Below are 18276 nucleotides of genomic sequence, written 5' to 3' on the forward strand. Positions count from 1 at the left end.
TCATGTTTCATAGTAAATCAATATGAAACACAAAGAAGAAATATCAAATTAGTCAAAATATGAAGCAGTTAAATAGTTACCTGTATCTGCTACTCATACTTCAAAAACAGCCAAGCACTTAATGATATGCGTGGGGACATGGTGCCCTCTTTAACCCACTACCCACAATAGTATTGTTAGGAGTGAGAGTGCGAGGGAGGATGGGAGAGATTTGATTTACTATTCTTACCTGTGTAGAGAGGTACTGAATGTAGTCTTCACTGCTGACAATGTTCTTCTACCATGCCAGCCACTAACCGACTAAGGACAGTGGTATTCTTAGGAGGGAGTAGGGGGAGGGGGGGGGGTGAGGGATATGCTTTGTTTAGAGCTCTCACCTGTGTAGAGAGGTACTTAATGTAGTCTTCACTGCTGACTGTGTTCTTCCACCATGCCAGCCACGATGCATATGATCTGGCATTTCTATCATCCATTAGTGCCTGGTTCATACCATGGCTGTACCCGTCATCACCAAGGGGACCAGACAGGTTCTGCCCTGGTCCCCCGAGGGTGTAATGGTTGTTACCCGTAGGTAGAGTGAAATCCCCCAGAAGAGTATTACCACCAGATGGATGGAGAGGCTTGGCTGGATTTTGTTGGGCAAATGTGGCATTAAATATTGGACTGTGTAATGAAAAGGTGAAAATAAATGACAAAAATACGTAACATTTGGACAAAATTATTACTTTTTTCTCTTGAAGAATATTTTCTGATAGATTTTAAATTAATTAAATTAATTGATTACAAACCTCAGTTCACATTTAAGAAACTCAGAGTAAAACCTGCATGTTTGTTTTTAAAGTCATTTAATCTTTTTGTACCTTACTTAAAATACTCATATTGATATGTAAACCCGAAAGGAGCCTTCGAAGCATTCATCTTGAAGGCTGCTTAGAGTTTTTTAGACGATTGAATCACTTTTCAGACAACCAAAGCCTACCCATAAAGTTATCCAAAAGGAGAACAACTACTTTCATTGTAAAACAAAACAGTAACATCTCGATATTGCAGCAGGGTCTAAACCAATCAACTTTGCTGTTTGGACAGCTTTTAATGAAAGTCCAAATTGTTCCATGGATCACCAGAAAGAAAAAAAACCAACCCTCCTTTGTTAAACAAATAAATAACTTTGGTTGCTGTAATCAACTGTTAGGTAGTTATGACATATGACTATTTCAAAGTTTTTGTTCCTTTAAAAATGTGTGTAGAAAATGTCAGTGATTTTTTTGGTTACCTTTGGCACCAGACATCTCTATCTTCACCCCACGGAGGTTCATTGATTGCAGAGAGTTCACTATTGATGACACGTCCTTGTCTAGTAGCAGTCAGGTTCGCTGCAGCAAGGAGGGGTGTCTTGTAAAGAGCCTTTGGATCAGCACACAGTTCTATAAAGTCATCCTAATGATGGCATTGAAAGACAGATAGACAATAATTAAAACCGGGAAAAGTAAAGAGAGCAAAGAGTTGTTCGTAGTTAGATTTGAATCCTTTCTCGGTGGGACATTCCATTGACTCTATTGTTATGGCAACGTTTCATTTCGTTGCGTTTATTTTCTGCCATTAAATCCATTAAGTACATTGCTAAATACATAGTAATAGCAATGAGACAGCGGGACCAGAAGTAAGAAAACGACCAATTTGTGATAACTTTTAAAGGACATTAGGCAAGGTTGCCCTTCAGTGTAGTGATTGACAAACTCAATCAATGTCAAAAGTAGGGCACTGAGGGAGCTGCAGCTTCTGGCAGCTGCAGCAGGCTGTGAAGGACGTAATCCTTTGTGCTGTACAATTCCACACAATAGACACTGCAGGTGGTCAGAGATATTCCCTATCATTTGATATTGTTCCATCCTAACTGAGCAGGTTTTTGCAGCTGCTGCAGCTTTGTTCGCTTTGACGGGGCGCTTAAATGAATCGACTCTTCAAGCAACATACTCGTGATATCTTTACAATGGCTTTGGCCTGGCACAACTAGACTTCATTTTGTAAACAAAATATATATATATATATATATATATATATATATATATATAAATCTTTTGTTCCAATTGACCCCACATGTGGTTGTTGTTGTTTTTCATAAACAGCCATTTTATGATACTAATAAGTTTCTTTCTCATTGAATTTTTGGCTCTAGGAAGTGATGAATTGCCTAATATTAGCATACCCCACATTGCACTGAACGATGAAAACATGAATTCAATATACGTTTCACTTTTACTATTATTTTTTATCATTACTCACCCCGTCAAAGTCGTGATGATCTGTAGGAAGGGTTTTCATAATCTCATTGTACACTTCGTTTATCTCCTGACCTCTGAAGAGATTGCTGTCCATACGTTTTATGGTATTTGCATCAACCTGAAGAGAGCAAAACAGAAATGATGGATTAAAAAACTTATCTGGGAAGAAACTTGATTTTGCTCATTTGTAAGGTTTCCCTTAGCTGATGATGTCTGTCCAAACTAATTTCCTTGATTACATGTTAAGTCTGTTTTGTTTCTTTCACATGAATTGTTTTCATACCGGCATTAATGATGTTGTAGACCATCTCAGCAAAAGGTTTGAAAAGTCACAATTCATGTGGAGACGTTAAAATATCTGTTTTAACCTTCCTATTTCCTTTCTTTTCTTAATGTCATCCCTTCAACCGAAAGTAAAACTGTAATTTACCAATCTACTACCGACAAAAGTACAGCAACTATTACTGACTTTTGAAACTCGTTGAAATCTCGCAAAATCGGTTCTCTTTTCAAATCAAAACATCCAGCATTTAACCTAGCGCTGCAACGATTCATACCAGATATATGCCTTAACTTGCCAACCACTTGTAAGCTGTCTACATGACTACTCCCTCAACTTGTTTCTTGACAAAATATTGAACCAGCCCACAAAAAAATTCCTTCAGAGTTAAACACTCTATGATCAAATTAAATTGAGCCCTTTTCATCAAAACTCTACGCTCTATCAAGACCTATTTTCTGCTAGATGTCACTCTCCGACGTGTATATGGTAGGGCAACGTACCTCGTCTGTTAATTCGTTGAACACCGTCTTGTACAGCTGCAGCGATACTTTCCCCTCTTGCACCCGTTGTGAGACTCTCACGTCAGACGTACGGACGACGGACTTGTCTCGTAACTTTGTGGTCACTGTCGCTGGTTGAGGATGAGTCGGTTTGGTGACTTTGTACCTTTCGGTGGGAAATGTTCAGAAAAATAAATTCAATTCCTCGATATTTTGGAAGGCCCTACACAGAACTGAAAACTTATATGGCGAAACTTAAGTATTACTACTAAAAAGTATTGCCTCTTCTGATGTTCTCCTTGTTTTTCATTCCACTCATTGTGGGCACAGGATGATTTCAATCATTGAATAAGTTTTCTTTTATTCAACCAGTGATGTGCAGACCTCTTGATGGGATTCTTTAAGCTGATGAAGACTAAAAACAAGAGGCTTCATTTTCTATATATATACATACGTGTAAGAAATAACTCCCATTTTTTCTCCCATTTTCTTAATTTATGGAAATTGTTCAAAGACCAACCTCTCCTCCTCCTCTTTCTTCGTCCTCTCTGCTTCCATCTCCTTCATCTTTTTCTGTAGCATCATCCTCCTGGTTTGACCTCTTTCACTCTCATCTACCGCCTACGAAACACAGAGCACGATGAAACTAGTCACAATCGGTTACTTAAACCGCAATTAGCATTTCTGCAAATATTGATTTCTGCCTGTAAGTACATGGTAACTGTGCCCCCCTCCCCCCCCATGGTAGCTAGACCTGTGTGTATTCAACTCCGGTATTTGTCCAATGAAAACAAGCTGAGAAAGCCTTGCAAGTACCCACATGTACCAGTTTTCCAGAGTTGATGAAGTAACATTTTGGGAAGCACCTATTTGAAAACTAGACATAAAATATACATTCAGGTTTTGGTGATATGATATGATGAAACACTTTCAATTAATGTTACTGTTTTAGACAAAGGTGCACAAGCATATTTTTAGTCTTGCTCTCTTCTTTGACCTGTTGCTGCCCATACCCCCCTCTGCCCAAGCTTCTCCCCTCCCCCTCCCCTACCCATCATGATATTTTCAGCTACCTGCAGGAGAGGAGGGAGGTCTTCCTCTTCTTTCATAGGTTCATCCCGGGCTTTCTCTCTCATAGATGTATAGACAGACAGTTGCTGGAGGTCCCTTGTCAATGGTGATTGCAGAGCTGCTTTCACTGGAAGCACCTGGTCAGTAGACTTAGCTGTCGCACTAACCTATATAGATGTTGAGAAAGAAGAATAAGATGATATATTTAGGTCAACTTCAACCAACAACCATTTGATTTTAGTTAGACAAGTTTATCATTCCATGTGGAATATGGGCAAACCTCTTAGCTTCAGGTCAACCCCTTTTCTTCCATGCAATTCTTCATACCTATATATGCCAGCAGGAAAAACTGTGACAACTCACTCTTTGGATTTAACAAGGTTTACCCAAAAAAAGTTCAAATTTAGAATTGAAAAGGAGTTGCAGAAGCTGGCAAATTTTTGTTCGGTGTGTGAGTAGGCATGGATACACTCTACTTTTGAAGAGCGCCACCTATTAAACCGCATGCTCTGAAGGTCAGCATCATGTAATGTTTCATGTCAGATCTTCAACATAAATGACACATTATATGAATTAGGCACTAGGCAGTCATGGTGACAGAAATACCTGTAGCATATTATGCAAGGAACTGACTTCCATTAAATATTGAGTAAACTAGGATTTAACAATAGAAGCTAAAGTACAAAAATGAGATAATTTGCCTCGAGTATAATTGTTTTCACGAAACCATTGTAATAAATGTTAAAATATCACTTTGAACTAATTTGTTTCCCCTCATTGTAACCAATTACTTCTATCCTTGTAGGTTGTTGCAAGAAAGTGCTCAATACAGTGGCTTGCTTAAACTACATGTAACAATTCACACTGCATTTGTAGAAATTTAGAAAATTAACATCCATTAACATTTAACAAAAGGCAAAAATAGGGTTATATTTATTATATCAGGACTTATTTGAATTATGCTGAACTTATCACAAAATGTACCGTGACCCATTCATATTTCTGAATTTTTTTTTTATCAGATATTGCAGTCTGTTGTTTTCAACAAAGCTGTAAGACGAGTTAATAAATTACTAGATTGTAACAAAGGACCTAATAATGCCAACTATTATTCCTTGACATTAACGTAAAATAGCAATATCTTTATCAAACACAACGTATGACCAGCCCAAAATTTTTAAAATAAGAACAAAGTCATAGCAATTGGCAGATCTGGAAATTTAGTTCCAGTACCTCTTTCACTGCAACATGACACAGTGGTTTCAATTTTGTTTTATACATATATATATATATATATATATATATATATATATATATATATATATATATCATAATGGGTTTGCCCATTTACAAACAACTTATGGAAAAAATGGCTTAAGTTGATAGGAAACTTATGTGAACCTTTAAAGTACATGCAATATCTAGATGATGAATAATAATCCAGTTTCTATATTTTTTTTATTTTTACTTCATTCAACCATTAAGGTTTGGCTAGAGTTAAAAAGGATAAGACCAGCTGCTTATAAGCCTTATCATATTTGGTTTCTTTGAAAGAAGGGGAAAAAAACGTATTTGCTACAAAATTCAAATACACCATTCCATTCCTTCCTTATAAAGGAATTGTTAAACTACTTAATCACTGATGTGCTATGTCTTAACTTACAGCCTAGGCTGTAGCATTGTTTTAAATTAATCTATACAGTTGAAAATTTTATTACTATTGGTATTTCATAACCTTTCCACACATGTAAAAACCAATTTGAAAACTTTTCCCAGATCTGAATGAAAATCTGGAACATATATTGATCAGTATTGAATGTATGTTTAAAGGTTACAAAAGTTACATCACATACTAACAAAATAAATAAAGGGCGATTTTTCTTTAAACAAAATGAGAAAAACATCAAATGAAAGCATTGATCTACACAGAAACTCATCTGAAGACATTGTCCTCAGTCAGCTATATTCATTCCATTTGTAACAAATGTTCAAATGCTTATAGCTTCCATGATAAAGAGCCCCATGCTCTCTTTTCTTGATTTGTTACACATCTGTACAGCAATACATGATCTGTACATTACATTGCACAATCTATAGTTCACTTTATCATCAAAATGCACCATTCATTGAACTGAGGGGGCTATTCCAGAAGACATGACCTTGAAACTAAGACAGAGACCCAATGACTTCTTTTTTAACCTTTGCCGTTGTTTGCATAACTTAATGACGAAGACAGCATTCTAAGAACTACGAAGAAGGCTTCACTGGAAAACTGCAAACCATGTGAGAGCATACTTCAAAATCGAACAGTCCTCATGATACACCCACAACAGAAATTTAAAATTAGCTATGAAATATATCAATAACAAACAGTGCTCAAGTGAGGATTTTTCCTCACTTTTCCAGACTTAACTTAAGACACAGAAGTGAGGTTTTTCCTTTCCTCTACTTTTTCCATCTTTTCCCTTTATTTCATACTGTGTAGGAACCATGAGATATGTAGATTTCATCACTGGGAAAAGAATCTGTCTCCTGTTTACTTACAATTAACATTCATGCATAACATCTACTCCAATGAGATCCAACAGAAAACGGTTGACTCTTTTCTGGTTCACAAAACTAAACTGATTTTGAGGACAGCTTTTAATCAAGATTGTATGTCCCTGAGGTAATGTTAGCAGCAAGTCTGTTACCTTTTATGAAATGTGTAAAAGTAAGTTGGCCTGACGTTTCGATCTTAGCAGGATCTTCTTCAGAGGCTAAATGACAAGTAACAGTAACAGAAGGGACAAAAACACGCACAGAATACAGACAGGTTAATGAGCATGGTGAACACAATGAGATACATGTAAGGGGATTAGTAGACAAGGGATGGAGAGAAGAAAGCAACAGGGGAAGAGAAGACGTAGGAGATAAACAGTGGAGGGACAAAGGGAGGATTAAAGGAACGGGGTAGGGAATAAACTGGAGAGGACAAAGACAGAAAGGTGTGGAGAAAAAATAAAGCAATAAATAAAATTAAAAAAATGAAAGAAATAAATAAAAAAGTCTACCCACCTCCTCTTCCTCTTTCCATAACTTCTTCCTAATTTGAGTGGAACTTGAGGGTCTCTCAGACTCGGAAGGCTTTTCCATTCCAAGTTCTTCTAGAAGGACATTTTGATGCAGCTCAGGCAAAGAATCCGGTCTCAGTAATCTGTTACCCTTTCTCTCTTCACTGTGTAAAGAGAGATTAAGAATGAGAGGAGAGAATAAATTTACTAGTCATGTTGTGATTAATTCAGTAGCAGCATTCTGTAAAATAGTGATAGCTTAACAGAAAGTCCAGATAGCAGTCTTTAATCTGCAAGTAACTTGATTTGGATGTTGCATCATAATCAAACAAGTTCATTATATATAGCTTCTGGGTCGGGTAGCCATTTCATACGTCAGAATTATTGAAACCACTTGGAGTTGGTTTCACATGAAAGCCTAAAATAACTGGTCTCATTTAATGATTGGAAGTTGGAACTGGCTGCAAAGAAAACTTGAAAATAAGCAACAAGACTGCTTTTTCACAGTTTCTGATAGAGAGATCTGCAATCTCAGTGTGGAAGGATGAAGCCATAGATAAGAGAACTTACTGTCAGAAATATCAGCAAGGGAAAATGAGGTGAGTATTTCCTCTCAAGTGAGAACCTTGCTAACTTCAAACAAAACCTTTATTCCACATACAAATATCTGACTGACATTTACTCACACCTTAATTCCACATACATATACTTTTAGGAGAAGCAGCATTTCAATTAAATTTATTTACTGAAATGATTCCAATGACCTCAAAAGACTTTCACTCAGAATAATTAAATTTGAATGATTATATATCAGAGTTAGACTACTGCTAGGACCAATACATCAGGTCCTCTACTTTTACATATTAACCTACACAGGCCTTTTGCAGTAGATAAGCAGTTTGCCGACAGTTTTTTTTTCTCACTCTGAATAATTGTCAGAAGTTACAAATCCCTCATTCAAACTAGCACTGCGTGTAAATCTTACAGTATAAACAGAGAGAATCAAGTCGACAGAAGCTGTTCAAAATATCATGCAACATTTTTAGCCAGAAAGACTCAACAGATTTAAAAGCTGCATAATAATAACTTTAATAAAATGAATTGGCCCAAAAGCACACACTTAAACAACAAACAAACACAATTACAATACACATTTACAATACACATACACATTTACGATTACTTCCAATTGTGCATAAAAAAAAGCTAATTTTCTCGGTTTTCAGGTTGTCAAGGTTTGTCAAGATTCTTCCTCAACATCCTTCCAGTTTTTGTCATAATGACAGTCATTTACATTAAACACAAAAAGTACAAATCAGCCCTTATTCCTGTGTTTTCATCAACTTTCTTGAACAACCAAGGGATGGCCATTTGGGACAACCTCAAATAAAACTAAACATTTCTCCAGAGTCCATCCTGTCAAGCATATTTCAAACTCACCTGCATATTTGTATACTACTCTTTTCATCTTGTAATGAATCTTCTTCCTCTGGTTCCTCGTAGAGGATTTCATCGACGACCACCGCCTCTGGTATCTCCTCAGGATGGTAGGTCCTCTCGTCCATATCGTCTAATGTGCTCTGCATCAGTTCTACATCCGGCATGAACTCCAGTGCTTTCTTAGGCTGGATAGGAGGCATCTGTTGGTCCATGTCTCTGATCTCTTGTTCCACGGTCTTACTGTAGCCATGCCCACGTTTGGGCCTGCTGCATTCGATCTGGCGAAAAACACACACAGAACGAGAATCTCGGGTGAAAAGTTAAAGCAGCTCGGTGTGTTCATAAGCATTGCAATTTCTCCTGACATACAGAATACAGAACAAGTATGAATTATATTTAGTGGTTGGTGCAGGAATGTCTCAATTAAACTGAACCATAATAATACCTCAACAAAGTCTATTTCTTCAAGATTCAAAAGCAAATATCAACACTGTTGGCATAACCCTGTAATATTTTCAATTATGCATAGGACTCTAGTCTAATTAAACTTTGTACTGCACAGTTTTAATTGTCATCAAATTTTCAGCCTAATTGCTAGTTATCTGACATCACATGGATATTTATTCTTCATAGAAACTGTAAATATACAAAAACAATGAATCATACATAATTCCTTCATTGACAAATAGTGCACCAAGGTCATATACTTCAATATGTAATGATTTGCAACTACTTGCTCACTGGTAATGTCCGATATAGTAGAAGTGTGGAGCATTTATCAGCATTTGTTCTCATTGCTCAAAGCGGCATAAAAAACATATATTAACATAGCTTGCTAAAAACCTTTGATGTCAATAAGGTGCAGAAAAGTCCCAAAAAATCAAACCTTTTCGGTTGGATTTTAGTACTTGTTTTGCGAAGAAGTAAAAGAGCACAGGCATGCGAGGTAGAAATACAAAAAGGTCAACCGTAACAATGTTCTGTCGTTGCTTGCAATGCTTACCAGTTTTTTGTATGATAATGGCGCAAACGAGTCTTCTGCATTCAGTAGTCCTACTGTTGGGTTCTCTTCTTCCAAATCCAACAATTTGCCTTGTATGTCAGCAACGATGTATCTCCTGATGGCCAGTATGTTAAGACTGAGAAAGAAAATGAGCTTTGTGGTTCAACCCATGGTTCTTTTGAAATAGATTTTCTTGTCACCTCGTAAGACAATGGGATTTTACTTCAATCATTGAACTTTTTAAGTTACACATGCTTTTAGAACCTCCACCAGAGACAGTGTTTCCCTAAAAACTTGAAATGAACTGTATAAGAAAATATAGCAATTAAGAATTTAACTCTCTAGAAATATAAAAATTTATCAAGGAAAGTGAGATCAACCCGTGCAATTATTCACCTGGTCCAAATGAAAACCAAAAATTGTCTTTACCCATATGGTTTCGTGACAATGACTGTAAAACCTGATTCTTTGTTTTATTGAACCTAGTAGTTTTATACTACAGCATTCATTTGTAGCAATTTAAGCTACAAACACTTATCCCAAAAAAGAATAACTATGTGAAATTATACAGTAATATCTCCAATGGAATTTGTCTAGATTTTCACATATTTTTCGCATAACGCCTGTCAAGGAAGTACGGTATATGGAATCATTTCTTGGTTTGATATCAAGACTGTTTTTGCATCTACGCATGATTGGCTATGTTGAAGCAAAACTCTGATTCCTGATTTATGGTGATCAATTTTACATTGAGCTCGCATTGTTCTTGAGGTTAGTACAAATACACCATCCGACCATTTATTCATCACTTGAAACTATGATTACACACTCTGTGTTTAGTTACATTTCTATTTACAAACCTATGCACTAAACAGTGTTCCTTTGTCTTTTTTGTTTTTTGTATGCAGTACCACACTACATTCCTTACATTCCCTACATTCCTTATCTCAGCTAGAGCTCAATATGCACAAAGTTCTTCATTTTTTACTCATTAGTAATGTTATAAGTCAATTTTATCAGTACGACCTGAACAGTACGGCACAAAGTCATTATAAGTGACAAAAATTGCATATTTGCCAAAGTGGAAAATACTTTAGATAAAAAAGAAAAACATGCATGGTGTCATTTAGGTCCTCATCAGGTTCAAGTTTTTTTTTTTTTTTCTTTTAAGACATGCATATTAATGAGGTACTGCAAACCATGTAGCTATTCTTTCCTGTTTAATATCCATTATTTTATTGAAATTTAAAAAAAAAAGGGAGGGGGGACAGTAAATAAAGTGTTTTGAAAAGATACCATACTGTTTGGTAGGTCAATGTGCTACCTAAATGCAAGGCTGATATTAAGTTTTGTTCAATACTGTAGTGACAAACAAAGAACATGGAAATTTGCTACAAACGAACACACTCACAATTTGTTAGCATCCAAGGACAGCTGAGCTTTTAGACGACTTATATTTGCCTGTTCACTGAAGACACCCCTGCTGTTCAGAACTGTGAAAAAGCAACACGACAGACACATTGGACTCGTGCATAGGACAAATATTGATTCAAATAATGAAAGGAACCGTCAGTGTGAAGGATATCAAAAAGACAAACACATTGAGATAATGCGTAGGACAAATATTGGTTCAACGATACAATTGAAACTTCGATAACTTTATGAATGAAAACAAAGTTTGAAGGAATTCAAGCATGGCAAAGCGAAGTGTGATATAAATGAATTCAACTTGATACACACATACATACAAAAATGGTGATCTAGTTGAAGACTATTTTAAGAGGCCAAATGTAGGCTTAAGGCCAAAATACCACCTATATCATTTGCTCTTTGGTTATTTTATCTGCACTGTACTGAAGTAATGTTCAATATGGAGTCAGAGTTTGAAAAAGTTGGTAAGATACTTTGGTTGCACTCTTCTCTGCTGCACAATACAGACATAAAGTGGCAGCCCCAACAGGAGTAGCTACACAAGCAAGGATCAACTCACTCATTCTCTATAAAAAAAAACACTTGTCAAGGAGACTTACTGTATGTTTGCTATAAGCCAATCAGACTCTTAAAGGTGAAATTATTCACATTTCTAGTTTTTGACTCAGTGTTTACCTTTCGCCTTTTCCACATAATGATGGAATATCTGCTGACAGACTGTCACAATATGCACTGTTATCCTCCTTTGAAGCTCTTTATTCTCCTCGGGAGTCAGAAAGGGATCGTCCACTTGTCTTCGAATGTCGGGCCAAATGCAATTGACTTCCCCCATGATAACACCAGCCTGCAAGAAATGGAATGCGTAAATTAATTATAGGGGCTTGTATTCAAATTTATACCCCCTCTCACATCCACCCCCTACCCATCCCCATCGTTGACAAGGAAAGCAAACTTCTAAGTGCCAACTAGAAGGAGCATACAGTATGTAAGCAAGAGCCTTGCTTATTCTGTGATACAACTAATCTAAATTCACCAAAAATTGAAACCTCCTTCCATCTTTAGTAGTTATCACTCAAAGGCACAACAACTGTGACCAATTGGAATGCCACCTCATTGAACACATGAATCGAAGCATATATATGCATTAAGTGTTCGTAACATACTGTTTAAATGAGGTAAACCTTCACAATATTATTTGTTGTCAACAAGGAATGCATTTCTCATTTCAATCTTCTGAAATGTTTTTTTTTTACTATTTCTTCAACATGATCAAACAGCACATGCAATTTCATAGAGAAAATCAAAGAATTAGGTCTTGTAATCAAGTTGCATGCAAGTAGATCTGTATGCAGGGCTCAAATATAATCACGTCTGACAACCTAAAACCCTGCTTAGGTTGTCATACGCACGACTAGCTTATTTGCCGTAAGTGTTCAACACTTCGAACAAAACTTGGAAAATCCTATTCTTTAAAGTAAAAAATCCAACCCAAAAATACTATAGTAGCTCTCCATACATATTAGAAAATGTGTACACTTTAGCTGTATGTGCATACTGTACATATGCACTAATGGTTACCAACAGTATCGTATACTTTGAACACTACAGACCCTGCTTGCCTTCCGCCTCATGGCCACAAGCACGTATGACAGGCTAGCTGGAGCACAACGTGTATGCAGTACTATACTTTGCATGTGGGCATACCACATGCTCATTTATGTTGCTGCAAAGTACATGATGTATACCCTGGGCTTGCCCTCTATCTCTGGAAATGATCGGAAACGATTACGGAAACTTTTTTTTAATACCAGAGAATTTCTGCAACCCAACATGATGAATCATAAACAGTGTCATACACCACATAAAATTTGTATACAGTTCTACCCAAGATTTGTCGATCTCCATAAGACTATTCATTAAGAGTGAGACTCAGGCCGAAAGACTAGGCCTGCATAGCCTAACATTACGGTACTCACATGCAAGGTTAAATCGATACATTTTATTATCACTTAAGGTCAGCTCTCTTGCAAGGCTCACCATTTTTAAAAATCCAAATGCTTTCATTTGGACGACCCAAAAATTCTTTGGACAACCAAATATGAAGGCAAGTTTGTCCGAAGGACGACCTTAAAGCAGCATTTTGCGTCCTTTTCTATGATTTTTCTCAACCTCACTGATTCCACTTTGCCATAACGACATACATAAGTAGCTAATCTATTTATATTTTACTTCAAATGGTGGCATAAAAGTCGAAAAAATTGCAACTTTCAACTTTGTTGTTCTCCAAGATATTTTCCGTTGGGAACCCAATAAACCTCGCCCATAATATGAATATTTAAAACACTACGAACGTCATTGACAGATACATAATATAACACCACGCTTGATTTGTGTACAGTCTATATGGCAGTTGTACCAGGGAGTTGCATAACAACTCCCTCGTACAACCAACGCGAAGTCTTGAATCTATTTTTAGCAACGGCTCATAACTAAACCTGCATCTCTGATTGGTTGAATTCAAACTAGTGGGTTTGGCGGAATTGTATGCCATTAATTTTAACTGTGAAATTTGTCGAGGACACTCTTCTCATTTATCGACATAAATCGTTAATTACTCGCTAATTAACGCTCTTGGCAGGGTGAAACTTGGATGGTATCTTAGATTGCTGTTTTATGATTGATACATGTAAAAAAATCGATGCACATGTTAAAAAAGTGGAAAAAAGCGACCCAACGCAAAATGCTGCTTTAAAATTTTCTTGAAAATGAGCCCTGGTATGTATGATGCTAAGGGGAGTATTCTCACCAATGTCTTTTGTTCATCTTGAGTTAGATGTTCAAGCCCAGGCTTAGCAGCAACTCTTCTTCGTATCAGTTTGGCTAACTGCTTGAAGGTCGATGGCGGAGCTTTAATACTTTCCTAAAATCATTTACAAAATGAAAAGCAAAAAACAAAGACTGAATTTGATGTTCTGGACTTGTATGCACATAAACCCAAATCAGACTATCACTTGTATCGAATTGCCTAAAGCTTTTAGAGAATACTTTGATTATGTCCATGCAGGATGGTGTTCAATACTAAAAATTAATATTTCATATCAATCTAATAGGTGAAACAAATTACTACTTTACATTCACTTTTACCACTTTACATTCACTTTTTAACTTTACAATTTATTTCAATGATATCTGCAGCAAAATACAACAATCAGAATGACATTAAAATGATAGTAAAATTTTACACAGTATAGTAGCAATATGTGTGAAATTATATCTGAAAGACAATTAGCAGTAGAAATTTTTGGGAGTCCCTGGAAATGGGTGAACAAAATTAGACATCTAGAAGGATAAGAGCACCTCAAGTTAACTGCTTGATCTGCTTTGATGACAACTTTACTCAGATGTTACAAATTCTTGACTTAATTGTCATTTTGCAAATGTCAAATATTTTCCAACCATGAAACACTTTAAACTCATCAAAGAAAACAGACCAGAATGTTTTAGCATAGAATGTAACACACCTCTATAGGGGTAACAGGTCTCTCCTCTTCAATGTCTTCTTTTTCCTGAACTGTCAAACGAACAAGTCAATACTGGATTTAACATATGACAACGAAAAGATTATGCAGTGTTTATATGAAAAGAGAAGATGCACAGAACATTACAGCAAAGCATGGTACAATACAGTAGGGTACAGAACCTTTGCAGTGACAATTGAGACATTAAAAACAAATAGCCCTCACGATGATTTCTGACTATCACCTTTGAATGCAACTCTGTGAAGAACAAACTACCAGTGCAAGACGCTACAGTTTGCCATCAAGTTCAAACATTCTCAGAGGTACAGTAGGTTTACATTACATCGTAGGTTTAATAGGCCAAAGAGACTTTCATGTCAACAATGACTTAGCTATCACAAAAGTGTATCATACACCCATAGAAACCCTGGCATAATGAATAGCAATGGGGCTTCTGTACTGCAAACAAAATCAGTCCTATCTAAGTCTGCGAAAATTGACAAGCTTTCGATTCAAGTTTTTGTACCATTGGAATGAAATAACCAGTTTCCATGAGTCATTCACTAGAAGCTTTTTAACAAGTTTGATCATTTAGGTCAATAGTAATTGTTTTATAATATGCACCTTAACTTGTGTTTTCTGAAAAGGTCTTTTTGTTTTGTTCCATGAAATAGCACAGTGGAACTTTGAGTGAATCATCCAGCATGAATGAAAGTAAGTTCATCCAACATGTTCACATGCTTGTGAGTGATTTCACAAATGTGGTGTTACTTTGGTTCAGAGAACTGACAACAGATCGGGCACATTATGACATACAGAGCATATGACAGTGCCCTCCTTTGAGACGATGAGAAGCCCCATTGCTTTAGTGCCACTCATTAGTATTGGAAATCTGGGGTAAAATCTTTAGCATTCAGAACCAAACACTAACACATTGCACCCATGTGTACAGTAGGCCTATGTTCTCAATACTGTCTCATACCTTCTTCACTTGGTAAAGGGGCAAACAAACTCAGTGGACCTAAAATGTCTTCATACTGCTTTTCCAGTTGTCTCTGTAGAAGAAAGGAAACAAGGGTTTAATTCAACACACTAGTAACCTTACAAATATCCTTAGCTGTATGCTGTCTGATGTGTTCAGGTAAGGATTGATTTTTAATGACTGTCCATCTTTCTGAGACAAATTCATGTCTCTAGAAAGAAACAAAACTGCTGGAACCACTTTGGGGGAAAGTATCATCATACGCACCAATCCAAATATACAGTAATCGTGTTGGACACTGAGGTACATAGGGGTCTTAACTCTCAAGGGTACTGAATAAAAAACCAATGTTGCATAATGTCCAACATGCAGCACCCTGACAAGTTTAGGGGCTGAGTTTATTTTATGGGGCATGGACTAGGTATTATCTCAAATGCTTCATGGTATTCAGACCTACAGTAATAGCAGGGGGAAGAGCTATTGACTACAATTGGACTTAAATTGGTATCAAATGACTGTAGCATGCAGAAAAAATCATTTATTGGAACTATAGTACTGTGTCCATCTTTTTATGTTGTAAGTTTCCCTTTAAGTACCTGATTTCAGGCTTTCTTTTACACTGATAAATGTATATCAAAAGTTGGTTTAGTCTTGTTTTGAGTGATTGTACCTGACATTTACTGCATTGACTTAAATAATACCTGTTCTGAAAGACACTTTGAAAGCGAACTAAGTAGGTAAAACAAACAAAGTATTCACTAGTTATTTAAGAAAAATTGTTGTAGAACACAAATAAGGATAATTTCTGCGTGTATGACTTACTGATCCATATTTTGTTTTCTCCAGCTCATACAAAGATGGTCCAACCATTTGGTCACCAGGAATCCTGCCAGTTAAACTAGTCATTGTAATGTTGAGGTTGCTGTTATCACCTGCATCAAAAATGTTAAATACCAACACCAGTTATTAATAATGGTATCCTTTAAGATCATTAACTTTGCTACTGCATATGTACCAATCCGTAAAATTAGAAATTTAATGCAGATAATTCTAAGCATATATACCCAGTGATATTTTGCAGCACCAGGTGCACTATAGATGACTTCCACAAACCTTTCCAATTACTGTAACTTAAAGGATGTCTTTCAGCACAGGCCATTAGTTCAGTTCCTCACATGCAACACAAAATATAATGGGGCAAACAATATAGACGTTCATGTTACAGTGTAGTAGTATTAAAGAATAAACATGCAATAAAAACATGTCCCGACTTGCTCAAGGCTTATGACTACCCAATCATAGTGCACCGCCTCACTGCGCAATAACAACCATCCCAGATTAGTCCTAGTAACATTGTATTAACCAATGCTCATTCATCTATGGGATGAGAGCAATCAATACATGCAAGTTGACTTAAACCTAGCCAAGGTAGGCCCAACATTAATTATGTAAGTTACTACTAGTAGTACGACTTCTAGTTCTATGCTAGTACTATGTATTAGGCTAGTATAGTCAGTATTGCGAAGTTCGGCATACTGCGATGTTCGGACCACCCTAAGAAATACACGATTTCACCATGAAAATCTACAGGAAGAGTCAAATTTCACCAAAAAGTACGAAGCTACAGTTATTTTCTCTCCAAAATGACCTGCGTGCAAGAAATTACTTACATATTTGTCAATAAAATGACGAAGATCTATGAAGTCTGTTATAATTACTGAAAGAGCAACTGCGCCACCAATTTTATCACCAGCGCCACACTGTGGGTTGCGTGTCCGAACTTCGCAATACTCTAGCAAAGAAATACCAGTTCCACAATCACGAAGAATCTTCTTGGAAAACAACGTGAAAACAGTTTGCAGGAAAGAAAGTTTGGCCGTGTATCGTACTATAACACAATTCTCCCACCTTATGAAGTATATTTTCAAATGATTTATACCAGAAGATTTAGTTTTGGGGTGTTTTAAGTCTTAAGTGTCCGAACTTCGAAGTCACCATGCTACTATTGATATCTGTTGGGCAATCATACAAAGTGAGTGAAACTGAATTGAAACCCGAAGAAAATTCGGACCATTGTTACAATGTTACCAAATTATGGCTAGCCTACTACCAGTTTTAGCCTAGGCCCAATGTGTTTCCTGTAATAACCTTAACTTGGCGGAAAGTAAAGCCTAACGTTAGCTCTAGCCTGAACAATTGTGTACAACGTGAACAATGATTAGCATAGTTTACGATCAAAGCATAATCTATCGGACATTCAAATGCAACATTTATTTGGGACCCTCCATGCTGTGTGTCATACTCAAACTGTCCTCACTAATTAGACTATAATAGAGGCCTAGCCTAACTTAGGTTTTATGCGTGGGTTATCACTGGCTTGGGCCCTTGGGGTTTAGAATTGTGTTTAACTTTAACTAACCGAATTTTCAAACACGTTTGTCTTACCGTTTCTCGCGCTAGCTTAGCTAGGCTTGACTGCTTCCATCTTCCAGCAAAAAGACGAGGTCCGTCTCACTAGAAGAAATTGTGACACTGGTGGAATACTAAAAATATTCTTAATGTTCTGTGCTAGCCTTCATCCAGGCTTCTTCTTGGCTATCCGAACAGCCTAGGCTAGGCGACTATTTCATATCTAATATAATCAGCCGTACCCTATCTACTAGTATAGATGAAGTACCTGTTATCTGCGTCGTTGCTATGGCGTAAAATCTAT

General features: G+C 36.7%; 1 protein-coding gene across 1 annotated transcript in view; it reads right to left on the bottom strand.

The window, feature by feature from the left end:
• The window catches only part of LOC139978506 (coiled-coil domain-containing protein 87-like), a 39301-nt gene extending 21131 nt beyond the window's left edge, over nucleotides 1-18170 (bottom strand). Inside the window, exons 1-16 of the mRNA XM_071988791.1 lie at nucleotides 18009-18170; nucleotides 16386-16495; nucleotides 15564-15636; nucleotides 14585-14634; nucleotides 13870-13983; nucleotides 11739-11907; nucleotides 11044-11125; nucleotides 9633-9768; nucleotides 8630-8907; nucleotides 7194-7353; nucleotides 4139-4303; nucleotides 3586-3686; nucleotides 3066-3231; nucleotides 2284-2400; nucleotides 1274-1437; nucleotides 378-663 (exon numbers count right to left, since the gene is read on the bottom strand). Coding sequence (XP_071844892.1) covers nucleotides 378-663; nucleotides 1274-1437; nucleotides 2284-2400; nucleotides 3066-3231; nucleotides 3586-3686; nucleotides 4139-4303; nucleotides 7194-7353; nucleotides 8630-8907; nucleotides 9633-9768; nucleotides 11044-11125; nucleotides 11739-11907; nucleotides 13870-13983; nucleotides 14585-14634; nucleotides 15564-15636; nucleotides 16386-16469 — 2145 coding nt within the window. The 5' untranslated portion in view covers nucleotides 16470-16495; nucleotides 18009-18170. The remainder of the gene's footprint in view (nucleotides 1-377; nucleotides 664-1273; nucleotides 1438-2283; nucleotides 2401-3065; nucleotides 3232-3585; nucleotides 3687-4138; nucleotides 4304-7193; nucleotides 7354-8629; nucleotides 8908-9632; nucleotides 9769-11043; nucleotides 11126-11738; nucleotides 11908-13869; nucleotides 13984-14584; nucleotides 14635-15563; nucleotides 15637-16385; nucleotides 16496-18008) is intronic.
• Nucleotides 18171-18276: the final 106 nt, after the last annotated feature.

Source organism: Apostichopus japonicus, chromosome 13 (genome assembly GCF_037975245.1).
Source record: "Apostichopus japonicus isolate 1M-3 chromosome 13, ASM3797524v1, whole genome shotgun sequence".
In the NCBI taxonomy this organism is placed as follows: Eukaryota; Metazoa; Echinodermata; class Holothuroidea; order Aspidochirotida; family Stichopodidae; genus Apostichopus; species Apostichopus japonicus.